This window comes from Protopterus annectens, chromosome 7.part0 (assembly GCF_019279795.1).
Source record: "Protopterus annectens isolate FY-2018-M chromosome 7.part0, PAN1.0, whole genome shotgun sequence".
Taxonomy (NCBI): Eukaryota; Metazoa; Chordata; order Ceratodontiformes; family Protopteridae; genus Protopterus; species Protopterus annectens.
In genome coordinates, this window is record NC_056739.1 from 1057180643 (window position 1) to 1057198406 (window position 17764).

Below are 17764 nucleotides of genomic sequence, written 5' to 3' on the forward strand. Positions count from 1 at the left end.
ATCTAAATCTGAAAATGCACTCACTCGAAGCACTCTTTAAAATGGAAATCAGTGGCATTTGTGCTGTAACAGAGACCTGGTTCAAGGCAGAAAGCACACCTGCACTACCAAGCTGTAACTCATTCCACACCTTTTGACCCCAGAACTTGGACCGAAGCTCCAAAGGCGGTGGTGTTTCCACATTCATAAAGGATTCGCACACCTCCAGACTGGTAGCTCAACATAATGCATCAGAGATACTTCAGGTGCAGCTAACATTGGGTAAGACAGCGATTCAGATCGTAGCCTGCTATAGGTTACAGGTCCCCAACAATGTCCCAAGACTCACACTCCACGTTCCTAAGCACATTGGAGAATATTAGGATCCAAACTAACACTCTCATACTGGGCGACTTCAACTACCCCTCCATTAACTGGGAAAACTACTCATGTACCAATACACCTGCCCAACGTTTCCTGGAATTAATTATCTCAAATGCCCTGGACCAGCTCATTCTTACCCCCACAAGAGGTAGCAACATCCTTAACCTGGTCATTACTAACATGTGCGAACATTGCTCTACACCAATAGTTAACTCCTTCCTAGTTAGATCTGACCACAAACTAATCGCCGTGGAAATCCACATCCCTCCCACCCACCCCCACCCTCCGCAAAGGTAACCACCATGAAAACCTTCTCCAAAGCTAACTTTGGGCTCCTAAAAACAGAGGTGGCTAACTTCATGGCACCCATGCAAATGGAGAATAGTTGCATGATTGCCGAATCATACACCAATGCACTGTACAAACATGTACACAAATGCATGGAGCTCGCCATACCTAATAGAATCAAGATGCTCTCCTCCAAAAAAAGGAAGCCAATCTGATGGTCCCCTGCCATAAACAAACTCTACAACAGAAGGAGGAAACTGATGGGGAATAAGGTGAAGTCCCAACATTGGAAAAACTCCCTTATCAGCCTCAACAAAAAGTTGAGATCCGTCATCATACACTCTAAAGATAGCTATGAAAACAGAACTGCAGCAGACAGTAAAGACAACTGCAAGGCCTTCTATAGTTATGTAAAGAATCTTCATGGCAATACCCAGATTTGTTTGGAGCTACTGCACAATGGTACCTCCTATACCGAGCCAACAGATATTGCCAATATACTGGCCGACAGATTCAGTGCCAACTTTACCCCTCCCCCCAAAGGACCAATCACAATACCAGTAGATTGCCAGGCACCCAGTATTACTGCTGCACAGGTTAAAATAGCACTGTCCGATGCCAAGAATACAGCTTCCATGGGACCTGCCAATATCCCTGGCTGTGTTCTACATGAACTACAGAGTGAACTGGTACCTCACCTGTGTGCCCTGTTCAATCACAACCTCACCTCAGGCTTTGTCCCTACTGAATGGCACACTGCTACAGTCATCCCTCTCCACAAAGGAGGAGTGACTACAGACCCTGGGAACTACTGCCCCATTAGCCTGGCAAGTCTGATATGCAAAGCTATGAAATGCACTATCATGGACCTAATAAACAAGGATATAGGGAATCTCCAAACTCTGGATCCCACACAGTTTGGTTTTGTGAAGGGCAGATCATGACTGCTCAACTTGGCCGACTTCTTTGAGTTAGTCACAGTGTGAAAGTAAGCAGACTCCAAGTCAGACTGCTGACCAGTCACGAGTGGAGTCCCACAGGGTTCGGTCCTGGGTCCTCTCCTGTTTGGTATCTACTTCTCTGAAGTCCAGGCCAACACAAAGGGTCTCTGGCTGACAAAGTTCACAGGTGATTGCAAGTTGGGAGCTTTTATTAAGTCCCCAAGTGATGTTGACATCCTACAGAAAGGCCTCACTGAGACCAATGACTGGTGTCAGAACCATGGCCTTAAGCTCAATGCCAAAAAATGTATCATCATCTCCTTTGGGAAAAACCTGGTTCCCATGAATTACCCCATCGATGATAGTCCACTGAACACAAAAGGTGTTATAAGAGATTTGGGAACACAGGTTGACAGCAGCCTCTCTTTTGACCACCACATTGCCACTGTGGTCATAATGTCCTTCTATGTAGCACATCTCATTACTAGGGGTTTTGCATCCAGGAAGAAAGAGGTCATTGCCTCCCTCTACTCTTCCTTCATTAGGCTAGTTATCGAGTACAGTGCCCCATTTGGCATGTACCTCACTAGACACCTGCAACAACTGGAGAGGCAGCAAAAGTACCTCACAAAGAGGATCTTAGGCCTTAAACACTTATCCTATATGGACAGACTCAAAAAACTCCAACTATTCTCTCTCATACTGCCTACTTAGAGGTGATCTCTGCTTGACATACAAAGCCATGTCTGATCCAGCTCTGTTAGAAATGCTACATCTAAAGAAATCCCAATCCCTCCACACCACACGCTCCAGTGACCTCAACTTCATTACCACAATCAACAGAACATGCTGGAAGGACAGGTTCATAACCCAGAGACTGCCCTTACTATGGAATAGGCTTCCCATAGATGTCAAACAGAGCACCTCACTGGCCGTCTTCGAAAGAAACCTGGATGAGTGGATAGGAAACAGAAAATTCACCCCCAGGATCACTCCAGTGGCTCTATTCGACAGAGGCACTGGGAACTAAGGTCAAGTGGCACAATGTCAGGGTCATCCTATGAGCTAGGCTTGTAAAGGCTCCAGGGCCATTAGCCTAGTATACACCTATGAACCTATAAATAAAAATGAATAATATCAATACTTGAGGCATCTTGTTTTACATAGGTGACCACTCACCTACATTTGCTATCTGAAAAGATGCCGCAAGAGCAAGAATTTACAGATACTTGAGCACAAGATGTGCTTGACTGTTGCTTGATTCTATCCATAACGGTCCTAGATAAGATAAAGTCCAGTTCAACACATTCATAACATAACTGACAGTCAAATTCCAAGCAGACTACTTAAGGATCAAAGCCAGTAATGAGTTTTGGATGACATTATAAATTAAGTTTTTCATGCCTTACTGTGACTCATACAGGATTGCAGAAAATCACCAAAGGTGCCTACCACACTTGAACTGCAGACAAAATAAATGTAAAAAAGCAGTGATCAAGACCAGAAAAGAATATTTCAACAAACCGCAATCAACCACTGCTAGATCATCAATGTTCTACTAGAAAGGCATCCGATATATATTATATACAATGAGAACTTGTATCAACAGTTGTATGTCATGGTCTTCACTGCACACCCCAAATAATAAATTGCTCAAACCTTTTTTTAGTCTACTTCATTTTGAAGATGATATGTACTTACAGCGCTAACTGAACAACAACTACAAAACAAAAGATTCATCTAAAAGGTCCTGTTGCACATTAAATGCTCATGGGCTCCATCTCTAGATGGTTTATCACTGAAATTGTTCAAACCGACAGCCAATGCATGCTGTTCAGTAATATGCGGCTCCATCCTTGGGATGGAGGAAAGTGTGCAGCTGGCTAAACACGCTACCACTATGCTTCAGCGGAGGACCAGTGACACAGAAAAGTGACTAGGGTGTAGATTTTAATCTCAGTAAGCCACAGCTGGTTATTAGCCTTCAGAGTGAGTGTGTACAAGCATGTACTCACAAGGGGAGTGAGTATAATGGAAGACCACTGTTCTACAGTTAACTCATCCCATCACCGCCAGTGGTCTATACCATTTAAAAACTGCTCCCATTGCTTGGATGCCAGTGAGAGTACAAAATACCCTCATGGCTGCCTGTATGATGGCCCTTTCAGACAGATCTCACCTCAGTCCAAGAGAAATCCCCAGAGCAGAGGAACAAAATGGGCCTGGGGGAGGCTTAATGATCATCAGTCATATTGGTCATGGGGACAAAAATAATACAGGAAAATGTAAGAAAATGTAATAAAGTGGGCAATTAAACTTTCCAACTGAAAGATATGTGTCTGTCATGTGAAAGTCCCTTTTAAGGTTTCTGTTATAAATTCCTGTGCGGTGGGTCTAACAGGTCCTGTACTCACTTAAAAAAACCACTAAACTGTATGCTTACACCAATGGCTACGACTGTAGAGAGATTTCTCATGTTTTCCTTTCTATTTGTTTTTCATTTTTTTTTCCGTGGTCCTTAAATCACTTTGCTGGACCTTAGATGACATCATCTCCTTTAGATGAGTCACTGTGGCAGATGTCTTTCCCCTGCTGGGATGGAGGTCAACAAAAAGAAATAGCCCTATCATTCTGCAGAAATTCAGGGTGTCTTTAACTTCAATACTGATGTTTGCTGTTTTTATAAAATTTTTCTTTTTCTGTAGAAAACCACTGCCACTGTTGAAGGCCACAACTATTGTGTGATATGAGTATTGACACGGACAGAATAGCCAGTCTACTTTTGTACATACATAGTACTGTGGATGTGAATATTTTCAAACATAAGCATCTTTGTATAAAACATGTTATCCATTCATAAAAATAAATGAAACAGAATGGCAGCTCAGTTGAATTTCTCTCCTGATCTTTGAGAATTTTTGCTGTACTTCTGGGTGAGCAGCTACAAAAATATTTAACATTAGTAAATTAATGCATATATGCATCCACATTTCTACTAATATACACTGTGTACCTGACTGCTTGTTAAAATACATAAACTAGCAGGTATTTCTTGAAGGTTTTGAACCTTCCCAGAGTAACAACCCAGACTCCTTTATAAACAACACTCAGTCGCAGGCACCCTACTACATGGATAAAATGGAGTAATAACTATGACATTTTGATACTCACCCTGTTGAAGATTTCAGTGTTGATAAAGGCGCACCTTGGATGGAATGCACCAGTTCCACACAAATAGAGATGAGTATGATTGTAGAAATGCACAACACGGAGAAAGTTTGCACAATCCAACTAAAGGAACAAAACATACAGGTACTTAATCACATTTGCACAATTCAGGTAAAGGAACTAAACATGAAGGTAACTATCAGACAAATTGCATCAGAATACAGTTAGTTAGTAGTTGAAGTTTGCCATCAGCACGTGTGTGTGTGTGTGTGTGTGTGTGTGTGTGTGTGTGTGTGTGTGTGTGTGTGTGTGTGTGTTGTGGGTGCTCACCAGTGCATGTATCTGTAGATTATACATAATATATGTTTATAAATAAATTCATGTTGACTTGCCAGTGACAGTTTCAAACAAGCTCCTTCTCCTCAAAATGGTTCCACTAAACTAAGCTGTATCTTTTTTTTTCAGGAGCTAAGCCCAACTACGCATCCTTGTGGGGTAGCACATTCCACACCACCCTAACTTATGTACACTAACTCCGTGGTCACACAACAGTGTGGGGGAAAAAGGACAAGGTCTGCTTCGCTGAAATGGGAACAGGACTCACTGAAATTACAGTCATGCAACAGCCACATTCCCTTATATACATACATACATACATGCATACGTAACAGGTTATTTGGCTTACTGCCAATGCGCTGACCCTGTATGACTTACCAGTCATACTTCCAAATTCTCAGATTTGCCTCTAGCTCACTTGACTACTGTCCATATTTCTGCCATTGAGGAGCACAGGTTACAGAACACAGCATTAGACTTTACACTGTCTGCAGAGGGGTCAATTACATTTGAGACTGCCAGCCATGGTAGGTTTTCCCATGGTCAGTTGCAAAAGCATGTGTAAAACAGTCTTGCAATTTTTGTGGTCCATTAAGATGTCATCGTAGGTAAAAGCTTATGACAGAGAGGCAGTGTATCCAGGCTTCACTGATGCCTCTGGATGTGCCAAAAATGTGGGTTCCTAATTCTTTTCTCTCCTACCCTTGTTCTCATTCAGATCAGTCAGCCCAGCTGCCTACCCTATCTCTTAAGCTATTTTGTGACCACATGTCCCTTTGAAAACTCTACAGCTTCTCCATGTAGATGTTCAAACATATCCCTATGATGTGAAATGATATTTCTCCTAAGATACCCCTCAGAAAATGCTAGTATGTCGTCATTCATCCCTTTTCTTTTATTCAGTATTACAAGATGCTTAATGAGGTAGGTGAAAAGTAGAGGAGATACATTTTTGAATAAGTGAAACAAACAGAAAAAATAATCACAATCCCCCTTACCCATCTATCCACAAAGCTACCACTTAAACCACTTGCCTATAAGCCAACAGTTTGTTCCTGATGAGAAGCTCAGTGATGCTCAGAGTGGTTGGACCACATCACAGCATACATAACAACTACAAATTTAGCCAAAACACCAGGTAAATTCTCCTGCTACAAGTACAGGAAGGTACATGAATGAGGTAGATGGTACTTATTTTTGCTTTGCGAGATGATGATGCTAAATCTGCAGTGGAGAGTACTACTATTTCTACAGATTATTTACTTGATGATGTATTACTGGGTTCTTCAATGAATCAAATTAAAAACAGTTGGAGAATAAGGATTGAATTGACACTATGGATTGGTTGGTTCCCTGTGCACTTGAGTGCTTCTTAAGCTCTCGTCTCATTTCCTGTGTGTAGTTGTCATTACAGGAAACAAAAATGTTCAATCAGTTCGTGCCTGTTCTTGCACTGGTGTAGAATGGATGAGATGGGCCATTTTTCCATTGTACTTTATCAGCAGGATGCTCTGCTCTCTCCAGTGTTTCTGCTGCCTTTTCCCTACTGTACCTGGTATGGAAACGTTATATAAACAGATACATAGGCAAGCCTTTGGTTCTCTATTTTGTAGCTCTGCTAGAGAATTTGATCCTATGTTATATGGAACAGTGTTAATGTCTCACAAATGAGATCTAATCATCTGGGGACAGAACTTCTGCTTTTCCGACATCTGAAACTTTTGTACATGGTGCCATATTTCTGATTTTATTCTGGATGTGTGCAGCTGAGAATTCATGGTTTAATTTTGTGCTTCAAAATTTAAGTTTGCAAAAATTCAGCTCTTTTTCTTTGTCTTTCAAAGCATTTTTAGACCTGCAGGATATCAAACTTTTTTTTTGCTAAGACATTTGTGAAACTGCTTATAATATAAAGAATCTTGTAAACTGGGGAACTGACCTGAAAGTTGGACAAGCATTTTCTACATCTGCATACCATTGTGTAGATCTATGGTTGTAGGGGTACATTAAAGTATGTCTTATAGCTGAACACTTGCTACTAGCATTGCCATCTCTCCGTTTTTTTTCCCCAGACTACCTGGAAATCAGACCGATTGTCTGGTAATCTGGAAAACACTGTACAAACTTCTGTATTCTGTTTCAGAAAAAGAAACAGACTACTGGAGTTTGTTAAATCCAAAGAAAAAAAGGGCTCTTGAATGGAAAAAGAGGGCATTCCTGCTCCTTTGACATGATGACGCCACAACGTGGGCAGAAAATGGGTGGGGCATAGGCAGTGTTATTGGAGTGCAAGGGGTGTGGCCTAAGTCTGGTTTTAGCCATTATGGAAGGTAACAACCCTACTTGCTACATTTGTTGAGATTCTACACGTAAGACACATGACTGCCAGAAAAGGCACTGTGAGCAATATTGATAGAAAGGGACATACTAGGAAAACGTGCAAAGTAATTTGGGCTAACTAGTTTTACATGCACTTGATTTGAATGTGAAAGGATGACTGCTAATACTGACCATAAGATTGGTACAAATATCTGAGAAGACATAACTGTAATACTTGTTACAGGGTCTCAAAATTAAGTAAGGGATGAAACATTATTGTTAGTTTCCACAGATTCTGATGAAAGGGCTGATGGATTTACTGCACATCAACAAGTCAAATTATATCAGAAATTCTCAGTCTAGGGATCTAAACCTCTTCTGTAACATCAACAGAACAGTTTGGAGGTACAGATTTATCTCGAAGAGGATACAGCTGTTCTGGAACAGACTCCCTATCCATGTAAAACAAAGCTCATCCATGTCTATATTCGAGTGCAATTTGGATCTGTGCATGGGGAAACAAAAAAAAATCTCAAAACAGCCTCTTGTACTACTAAAAGACTAAGGCAGCTCCTAAATGCTTTAGCCCATGCACGAGGTATCCTCAAATTATTGATGGTACAATCCCAGTTATTCTCACTACAGGTGTTATAGGACAATCTAACACAAAATGGGATAGGTTTAATTCAAGTACAAAAAGGGAAATTGGCTAGTTTTAAAATGGGCCCGGAAGAACAGCTAGCCTAGTACTTAGCTATTAACCTATGAGAGAGTGAGAGAGGGAGAGAGATAGAGAGATGGGATAGCATTAGACTTGTCTCAGATTGTATGTTTACTTGATATGAGGCTTCTTTATAAGGAAAATAAGGATGAAATTAAGATTTTCTGGCACTGGAAAGTAATTTCAACTCAATGCACTAGACAACATTCTGGAATGGTGGTATTATGTAATGGCTATTATCTGTGGACAAAACATTATTTTACTCAGGAAGATTTGTCATGTGTGATTTAAAGGTTCACTGTTTTCTGTTTGGTGTCCATACATGTTTCCACATCTGTTATTGCTTGGATAAACCCTTTAATTTAGTTAATAAGCATATTACTTGGATGGCTGACATTATTCAATTTAATAAATTATAAAGGGAACTAGGCACCTGAATATAAAAATGTACAGATATTTATAAGCGTTGTTATTTGCATTTTAGATGGGCGAAGTAATTTGTATAATTAAATATATGATGATACTCTGCTTCTTTACTTGAAATCCATGAAAGTAAAATACCTGGGTGAAGAATCAAACATGGCTACCAATTAGTAGCTTCTTTAAGTTTCTCTGCAAATATAAATTACACTTCACAGGAAATTTTGGTACTACTTGAATAAACAAAGGGGATAGATCATTCTAAATATTTTCTATTACTGATTTTGTATCAGAATTAGAAACGTGACTCTGGTAGAATTTTTGTGTTAAATTTCTTGTATGCAGACCATTTGGATCAACATAAAATGAGTACTCTCAAAATTTCTTAGCATGAGTTGTCTGTCAGAAAGTACCATCAACAAGTAGTTACTTCCCATAGGAACTATCATTAAAATGGATTCTATACAATAAATTGCAATAAACAAGCATAACATTTAAGAAACATGATTCAGCAACAATGTGTTCAAGCAGAAGGCATTGGCAACTGATACTGATGGTAGGTTAAAAGAGGAGGAAACACAAAATGAATTCCTTCCAAAATAAAACACATGGCTGGTTAAAAATTAGATGATCTAGACAAGAAGAAGAAAATTGAGAATGTTTTGAATACTTAAAAAAATGGAGTGTGATAATATGGTGAATTTTCTTAACACTTGGCTCACTAACTTTTTAAGTTTACAGGAGTAACTTTTCTTTGGAATAGAAAGCAAGTATAGATAACATGTGAAACTACTAATGAAGACAAGATTTTTCCAAGTTCCAAAGTTGTTAAATGTATGTTTTATATTAATAAAGAACCAGTTCTAAAAACTGCTTGGTTAAAATTTACCATTAAAATGTGTAATAATAACATTGTGTTTGATAATAACTTTTTATTAACACTATGAAAAAAGGAAAGTTTGTTTATCACTGATAAAAGCTCTTAAAAGTAATCATATTAAATTCCATTTCCTTAATGCTGCAATACTTAAAATATCTCTATCAAATGAAACAATGTCTTCAGCATAATGGAGAAAGTTGCTTTGTATGTTCACAGCAACAATATGATTAATCTGTGAAGAAATTGGTACAAGAGGTAGGATACATGTCTTTGGTGCAGTAGGCTGTGGGTGCTAGCCCCACATCAGGAAGATGGATTGTTGTAACTGCAGTACACTGACACGTGCTACACGTGGGAGTGTATTATCCTTCGGATGAGGTGTTAAACTGAGTCCCTATCTGCCTGTGTTGGTGGCAGCTCAGGTGGATGTAAAAGATCCCATGACATCTCTTGAAAAGATTAGGGGTGCTTTATTAACATTTACATTTACAGAAAAAAAATTAAATACATGTACACACTCTTTTTTTACATTCATACTTAAACTTACAGGTTATCAACACAAAAAGATAGGTTATCAACAAAAAAGAAATTAACACTTTTATTTCTCTCATTATTTTTTTCTTTTATACTTACCTTTTATCACCTAGACGTTTTCCCCACAACAATCTTATTTCAGCTAATACATCATTTTCTTGTTATATAATAAATTCTCACATATTTTTCCCCTACAGCACCTATATTTGAACAAACTGTACTTTATTCCTTTTATTGGTATTACAATTCTTTATTTTATCATACTCTCCATATAATAGCATATTCGTATTTATACATTTAAACTCTTCCCAGTTATATTAATTTTTAAATGCTTCCCAAAATTCTTTATTCTTTTTGCAATCCAAAAAACAATGTTTTGTTGTTTCTTGTTTACTATTGTCAATACATTTGGTGCCCATCACTGTATACACTTTCACTGGTAATATGTCTAATAAAATTTTCCACAAAAAAAAAAAATCCTCTGCATCGTATAAAATTTTTCAAACCTTTTTCTTCTATTTTTATTGACTTTTTTCATCTTCTAATCCCTTCCATGGGTACACCAATTTTTTTTTCTAGAAATCATATTATATCATTATTTTCATTTCTCATTGACTTTATATAATTTTAACTTCCATAATTTCATTTTTGTCAAATACCCCCCACCCCCCAGTCTGTCCATGTTTTCTTTGCTTTTCCCTGTTTTTTTCTTCCCAGACATTTTTATATTTTTTTCATATAGCATCTTACCTATCATTTACTTTTTGGTTTTATTTTACCTTTCTCGTTACCCAAAATAAATGCATACATGCAAGTTCACAATTTTTTTTTCAATTCAAAACACATTTTTTATTATAAATTATCATTACCACAAGGTTCAGGCTTGAGCCCCAAATGAATCTAAAAAACATCTCTAATAATTTTTTTCTGTTTGAGTAGGAAACATATATTCCCCCTAAATATACTAGTTTTGCTAATATATAAGTATTCCGAATATATGTCTGTTTTTTAAAAAGTTTTTCAGTCCTTATTACAACCAGGGTTATCCATTCCTTGTTTTCCATTATTAAAACTAAATCATCTGCATATGCCATACATATTAGTAATGTAACATTTCCTTCCATCTCACATCTTGCCTCCCTGATTTCATACATGCATGGCTGTACTACTGCATTCATTACTAACACAACTAAGCATATACTCATTGGGCATCCCTATTTTACTCCTCTCTTAATACTTATTTTTTCCCATCCATCCATTTATCATAATTTGTACTCTTGAATTTTCATAATATTTATTTAATGCGTTGATATTTTTCTCCTATGCCCTTTGCCTCTAAAATTAAGGACATTGATTCATGTCTTTAATGTTAAATTGTAAGGCAAAATAATACTGCCATAATGTCATACCTGTTCAAACTGGCATCACTTTTATTTTTTATTCTTACCACTGGTTGTCTCTCAGTGGCTGTTGAGAAACTGTGATTGTTTGAATCTTTTCAGTTCCTTCCTTCATTCTTCCTTGCCTTGGTGAATCTACACATCATCTTCTTTCTAGTAACAAAAAACCCTGTTGCAGAGGTAAACTCAGAAAACTGTCTACTCCACCAAGTCCATTGTTTTCCCTTCACTAGGAGTTTTGTGTTTCCAATCTCTCAATTTCTTCTTCCTGTAATACTCTCTCCACCATGTCACTCCATCTAGCCTCTTCTCCTTCGTCTGACTCTTCCTGTATCATCAAATGTATCATTACTTGTGACTCCAATCATCCATTTTCCAGCTCTGTAACAGTTACTCCATCTCTTTCTCCTTTCTTCGGTAAGTTTCCTCCCACTCCTATCTTCAGCTCTGCTATGCTCTCCTCCATCACAGGATTCACAGAATTGCAGTAGCAGCCCTCAAGTGCTAACTAGCAGCTCCAAAGAGTAGGGAAAGTTCCCTGATGCCCTGTCCAAATCTCCCCTAGTAGTATAAACACCACCTCAGGTCTCCCCTGAAAAGAGACTAGTGACATAGTAGGACTAACCCAATCAACAAAGGAAAAAATAAATTAAATAAATGGACTGGAATTACACATTTAAGCTGAAAAAAAAATATCTAGAAATTTGTCATCACACCAATGACAAAGAAAACATGGGAAGTAAAGCTTCAAAAGAAAGACATGGAGAACTGCAAAAAAATAAAAGTTTTCTTACAGTGTATGCACTAATGTATATATACCTCTCTTTAATGGGGGCAACAGCAATAAGTTAAACTAAAGTTAACTTAATATGTACCATCTCAAATAACATGCTTAAACATTTCTAAATAATTTTATCACTATCTGATAAAATTAGTAAGCCAGTCTAATATTTTATAATGATTAGTTAAATATAATGCTCATATTTAAAGTATTTTAAATATCATGACTTAATAATTTCATTAAAGGTGCTTAGGATCCTAATTTGCACATTTGCTTATGTAAATTCTTAATTTGGAAATGGAAACCAACTTGTGTGAGTCACTGGGGCACTTTACATGAAAGTTAAAAATGTATTTACATGCTTTTCTGTATTCTAGTGACTTGAATAACATTTTGTCTTCATGCAGACTGTGTGTGAAACTTGCAAGTTTATAGCTTACTTTCCAATCATGATGCAGCATGGATCTTTTGAAGTTAATCTGAAAAACATATTTTTTATCAGTAATATGTTTTAAAAGTTATTTTTGTGAATGACTCCATACAAAACACTTATTTTGATTTGATATGCACCCATACAATCTGAATAGCTCTTCTCCTTTTTGGGGCTGCTTAGAGGGGGTGTTGTAAAGCAGTTGTTGTTGTTGTTGTGTCTTTCGGCTTTTCCCGGTTAAGAGTTGCCACAGCAGAACTCCGGTCCGCTAATGATTGGCAGTTGATTTTTACATGCTGAGTTGCCAGCCCTGACGCACAACCTTCAACGAAGGTGCGCCCATTCACGCATGTCTCCACGCAGAAGACGCTCTAGCTGAGAATCGAACCAGACAGCGTCTTACCGTGAGGTACAACACTAAAATCATCTGCAGATGCATAAACAGTTTCCTGGGTTCTTGAAATGATGGATGACATTTCACTTGGTATTGCTTTAGTTGGGAGGATGAAAAGGCACACTGTTTATGCTTATGAATAATGCATTGGAGAATTCCAGGATAGGAAACTGATGAAATAAAGTTATTTTGGGACATATGAAATAAAAGGGGGAGACTGACATTTTTACTTAGTACAGCTTGTTAGAGATGTGCAGGTACTGGTTTTATATTACACCATGCAAGATAATTTGTTTACTGTCTTCTGACCAATGAAAATACTTAACATTAGTGCACACATTTATAGATCTCCATAGAGACAGGTTGTTTTTTAGTACCTAAGTCCTTTGGCTGGTTGACTGGAGTACTGGGGCTCCCACAGTTGGTGAAATCCTACAGCTTACATAGACTTGATGTTACATAGACTTGATGGAAATTCTACTAGCTGCTGTTTGATGCTGCATGAGGTGAGATCAGAAGGAGTGTTGCTTTACTGAAAATTTGTATTCAGCTTGAGCTGATGGATAACTTCCAGCATGCTGGACAGCTTTATTCTAGACTTGGACTGTGTCTGGAATTTGTGTTAGGCAGTGATTAGATCTGATACAATATGGTGGTTTAGAATGTTCCTAGGATTACTCCTTCTACCGTTGAGAGGGTGAGTCTTCTGGATTAATCCATATGTTTTGCAGCTACATGTGGGTGTAGATGATATGAAAGGGTGCTGCTGTTATAGCCAATCAAGTATGAGTAACTGACTTTTTTATGAACAGAAAAACAGATTCTAAGTAGGAATATCAGCCTACAAAGAAAAGAGTATAATTATATATCTTTGTAATTCTTGGCAGAAATCAGGTTGTATGGAGTAATGGTACAAAAAACTCCAGAAAAAGGCAAGCCCCTACAGAATTATAAATGCTTTCTGAAAAAATATATTTAGGATCATAGGATCATAGGAACTTACTTGGCTATTGGCCTTAAGGCTCTTACAAGCCTAGCGAAGAATTTAGCCCATGTTCTGACACGTTTTGTTTGGGAAAGAATATTAATAATAATGAAACAGAGGCTGGGATTAAGTATGTATGTCTGTCTGTGTGTGTTCACTTTTTTCACACTCTGCAGCTCTACACGCTGAATAATTTAGTTTTGTAATATGTGTTTAGATGTACTATTAAATATAGATATTATCAGTAGCATGTGTAATATTTGTTCTGACTTGTTACATTCCGATATATGGATATTTTTTCTGCCTGCTGTAAATGAATAAACAAAAGGTACTGGCCATAGGGTAAATGAAAGTAGACTACTTTATATGAGCTATTCTTTTTTCTTTATGGATGGAATATTTTTTTTACTTTACCAAGCATTAGCATGGGAAAGAAAGAGTCTGAAGTTATTTGAATAAGTTGTTATATGTATCAGATATAGACAAAACTAATATTTACATTAGAATATGATTAACTTTTTAGTTTAACGCCTGTACTGGTGAAATTGAGAAGTTTTATACTTACTAAAGTAGACAGTTTAATTTCTAGTTAGTATATCTCTGTATAATGTGAATGAGTTTTGAATATTGTGTACTGTTCAATATTTAATAATATTGCATTTAATGTAAGTTACTAAAGTTTACTAAGCATAGTTCTTTTAAATGACAGAACTTTATTCTTAGAAATGGTCAGGGTAATTTACATGTTACGTTAATCCTTTTAAACTAGACAAATCAGTGAAGAGTATTTGATGCTATGTTGACTGGTTAAATATATGTTATTATTCAATAACAGTCTTTCTTATAATGTGTATACTTTGTTAAATAGATTGGTTTACCAGTTTACCAGTTAGACAGCCTTGGATTTTATGGATCACTTAGTTGTTTATAAGTTTATTGCTTTGTTGTTTAATGCTTATTAATAAGTAAAATGGCTAGATATTGACACCTTTATAAAGTACTGTTTACTTAAAATTTTACAACACAAATGATATTATTGGAGAGGAAGGGAAAGGACTGTGGGTGGATGGATGGATGGCTGGATGGAAAGAGAAGGAATGCAAACTACAGTAAGAACAAAGGTAAAACAATAGAGAAGTCTATTTGAGAGCTAGAAAGCATCCTTATTTTCATCACTAGACTAAGTATTTTTATTAATTTCATTTACAGAAATAATATTAAAAAATAATGAACAAGTATTATTTTATCCTCATATACCCTTGATACTCCTCACAGTGAAACAGAAAAGCAAGTTGATCATATGTAAACAAAAACAAAATAATTTCATATATCCTTGTGTAATAGTCAAAACTCTACTTCATAACATCTTCACTTTGTTGGAGTTTATTTCAACCATAAAATGGGAAAAAGTGTATATATCACTTAATATCCATTGCATCTTCTCCACATCTTTTCACATTAATTTTAATGTATGTGTATAGTTTTATAATGTATGAAATCAGGTTATATATTACTTGTACACAACCATCCATCATAATGCATTTGCTTTATCAGAAATTTGTACACTTCCCCCATCAAATAAGGATAAAATAATACTATAGCAATAACCCATGCCTGAGTGTGGGTAAATCCAGCATTACCCACACCCAGAAGTGGGTTATTGCTATTATACAATGACATTATTTAAGAAAAAAAATAATTACTTTTCTTAAATAATGGCATTGTATAATGCCTCCTTGCTGCCCTTCCGCAGCTGTCTGGTATTCTGCGGCAGTTCTGATGTACTGAGCATGCATATGCCTATGCAGTACATCAGAACTGTGGGCAAAAGCAATGGAGAAAGCATGATCTCCATTGCTTTTTACTGTTTTGCTAAGTTAAATGGGTTTAACATAGCGAGACAGCTTTAAAAAAAGCAACGGAGAATCTCTGTTGCTTATTTTAAAGCTGTCTCACTATGTTAAACCCATTTAACATAGCGAACAGTTTGAAAAAGCAATGGAGAAAGCAAGATCTCCATTGCTTTTTACAAACTGTCTCGCTATGTTAAAGGAGTTTAACATAGCGAGACAGCTTTAAAAAAAGCAACGGAGATCTCCGTTGCTTTTTTTAAACCTGTCTCGCTATGTTAAACTCCATAGCGAGACAGTGTTTTAAAAAAGACTTATACTAATGGAAAAAGTCCGGACGACCGGACCTTTTTCCATTAGTATAAGTCGATTTACTACGTGCTCGCTGACCAATCAGCATGCATGTTTTGGAATATTAATGGGGGGTCATGGTATAATTGCTAATTTATACCTCTTTCAACAAATGTTCACATTAATCATCCTAATTCTTTATAACTGATGCCTAGAATGTGTAAAATTATCACCACATATTAAAAGTATTAAAAGAATGATATGCTTCATATTACTGGTTCAGTTACTATAACAGTTTTAACCAGAAAATAATAATATGGTGGAGGGAGTGACAATGTGAGGTATTGACAGCTATGTCAGGAGGTGTAGGGCAGTGGATATGCAAGATATGCCAGCACAGCTATTGGGAATTTAGTAAAGAATTATATGCTATTTGAATATTAAACTGATTTGTATTATTAAAGTGATTTGTACAGATGCTTGTGTCAAAAATGTAGCAACAGTGTGTCCTGCTCGGCAGAGTAAGAAATGTACATGTATTATTGTAACTGTTGAAATGTACATACTGTAACAGATGGTACTGGAAGAGAAGAGGTTAATCTTAATCCACCTGACTTTGGAAAATAGTAAGAAATTAAATTACTTAATTTAGGCAATTAAGATTGTATCTTACAGTTCTCAATGCAGCCAGAGACAAAAGTCGTACTAGGAAGCTTCCTGCTTTGTTATTGGGGTGAACTAATTGCTAGTCTGGAATGGTGGAGGTTTGAAATTGTTTTATGACTTCCAGGAGCTGCAGCAGATCTTAACAAGGCTCTGTGTGTGTGTATTATTGACACACAGGTGCTAAATCCTGGCATCTTCTAGCAATGGTTGCATGTGAATTAGAAGTCAAATGACCAGATATATATGATGTCATTCTGTAATCCATCACCAAAAATAATGTTTAATACTAGGTGAGACTGAAGTCTCAGAGCACTCTATTTTTGTAACCTAACAAAGAATGATCTCTCACCTACAGCAATTTGCATTGCTTTAGTAAGTAACCAGGAATACATAATTCTTTAGCTTAGTTAGGAAAATAGAATGACAACAGTTAAGTATTGTTTTTCTGTAACTGTGTAAGCCTGTCCACCTGTTTTATTTTTAATATTTCCTGTGACTGAAACTCTGGTGCTTATTTTAAATAGATATTTGGCATTTTCATGTACTTTTCTTATTTATTATTAAATATATTTAAACTTTTCATTGTGGCTGGTCTTTTAGAGAATATTTTAACCTTTGAGAGTACTTATATTTATTTGATGACACTGTGGCCGCTCCTGAATGCCTTGCTACATTGGTCAAACACTACCATTTATATTAGTATTCATTGCATTCAGTATAACTGGGTACCCTTGTAAGCACCTTAAAGTAGCTGTCTCTTTAAGTATTACAGGGTAGGGGAGCCATAGGAGGGTAAGGACGTGTACAGGGACTAATGTGTGCATGTGTCTGTGTACACGACAGTTGCATGACAGACTGACTGCAGAAGAAATTCCACTACCTACATGAGCATTAGGCTACTACCATACATGCAGATCATCAATGAACTGTACATTGCATTACTATTTGGGATTCATGCAAATTAGCCAATACTGAGGTCTGACATCATCAACATGGC

The 17764-nt window shown here is 37.0% G+C and overlaps 1 protein-coding gene across 1 annotated transcript in view; it reads right to left on the minus strand.

Annotated features, from left to right (window-relative positions):
- The window catches only part of LOC122806852 (semaphorin-3A-like), a 1149356-nt gene that overhangs the window by 667783 nt on the left and 463809 nt on the right, over positions 1–17764 (minus strand). Inside the window, exon 4 of the mRNA XM_044077612.1 lies at positions 4764–4883. Within this exon, the coding sequence (XP_043933547.1) occupies positions 4764–4883 (120 nt within the window). The remainder of the gene's footprint in view (positions 1–4763; positions 4884–17764) is intronic.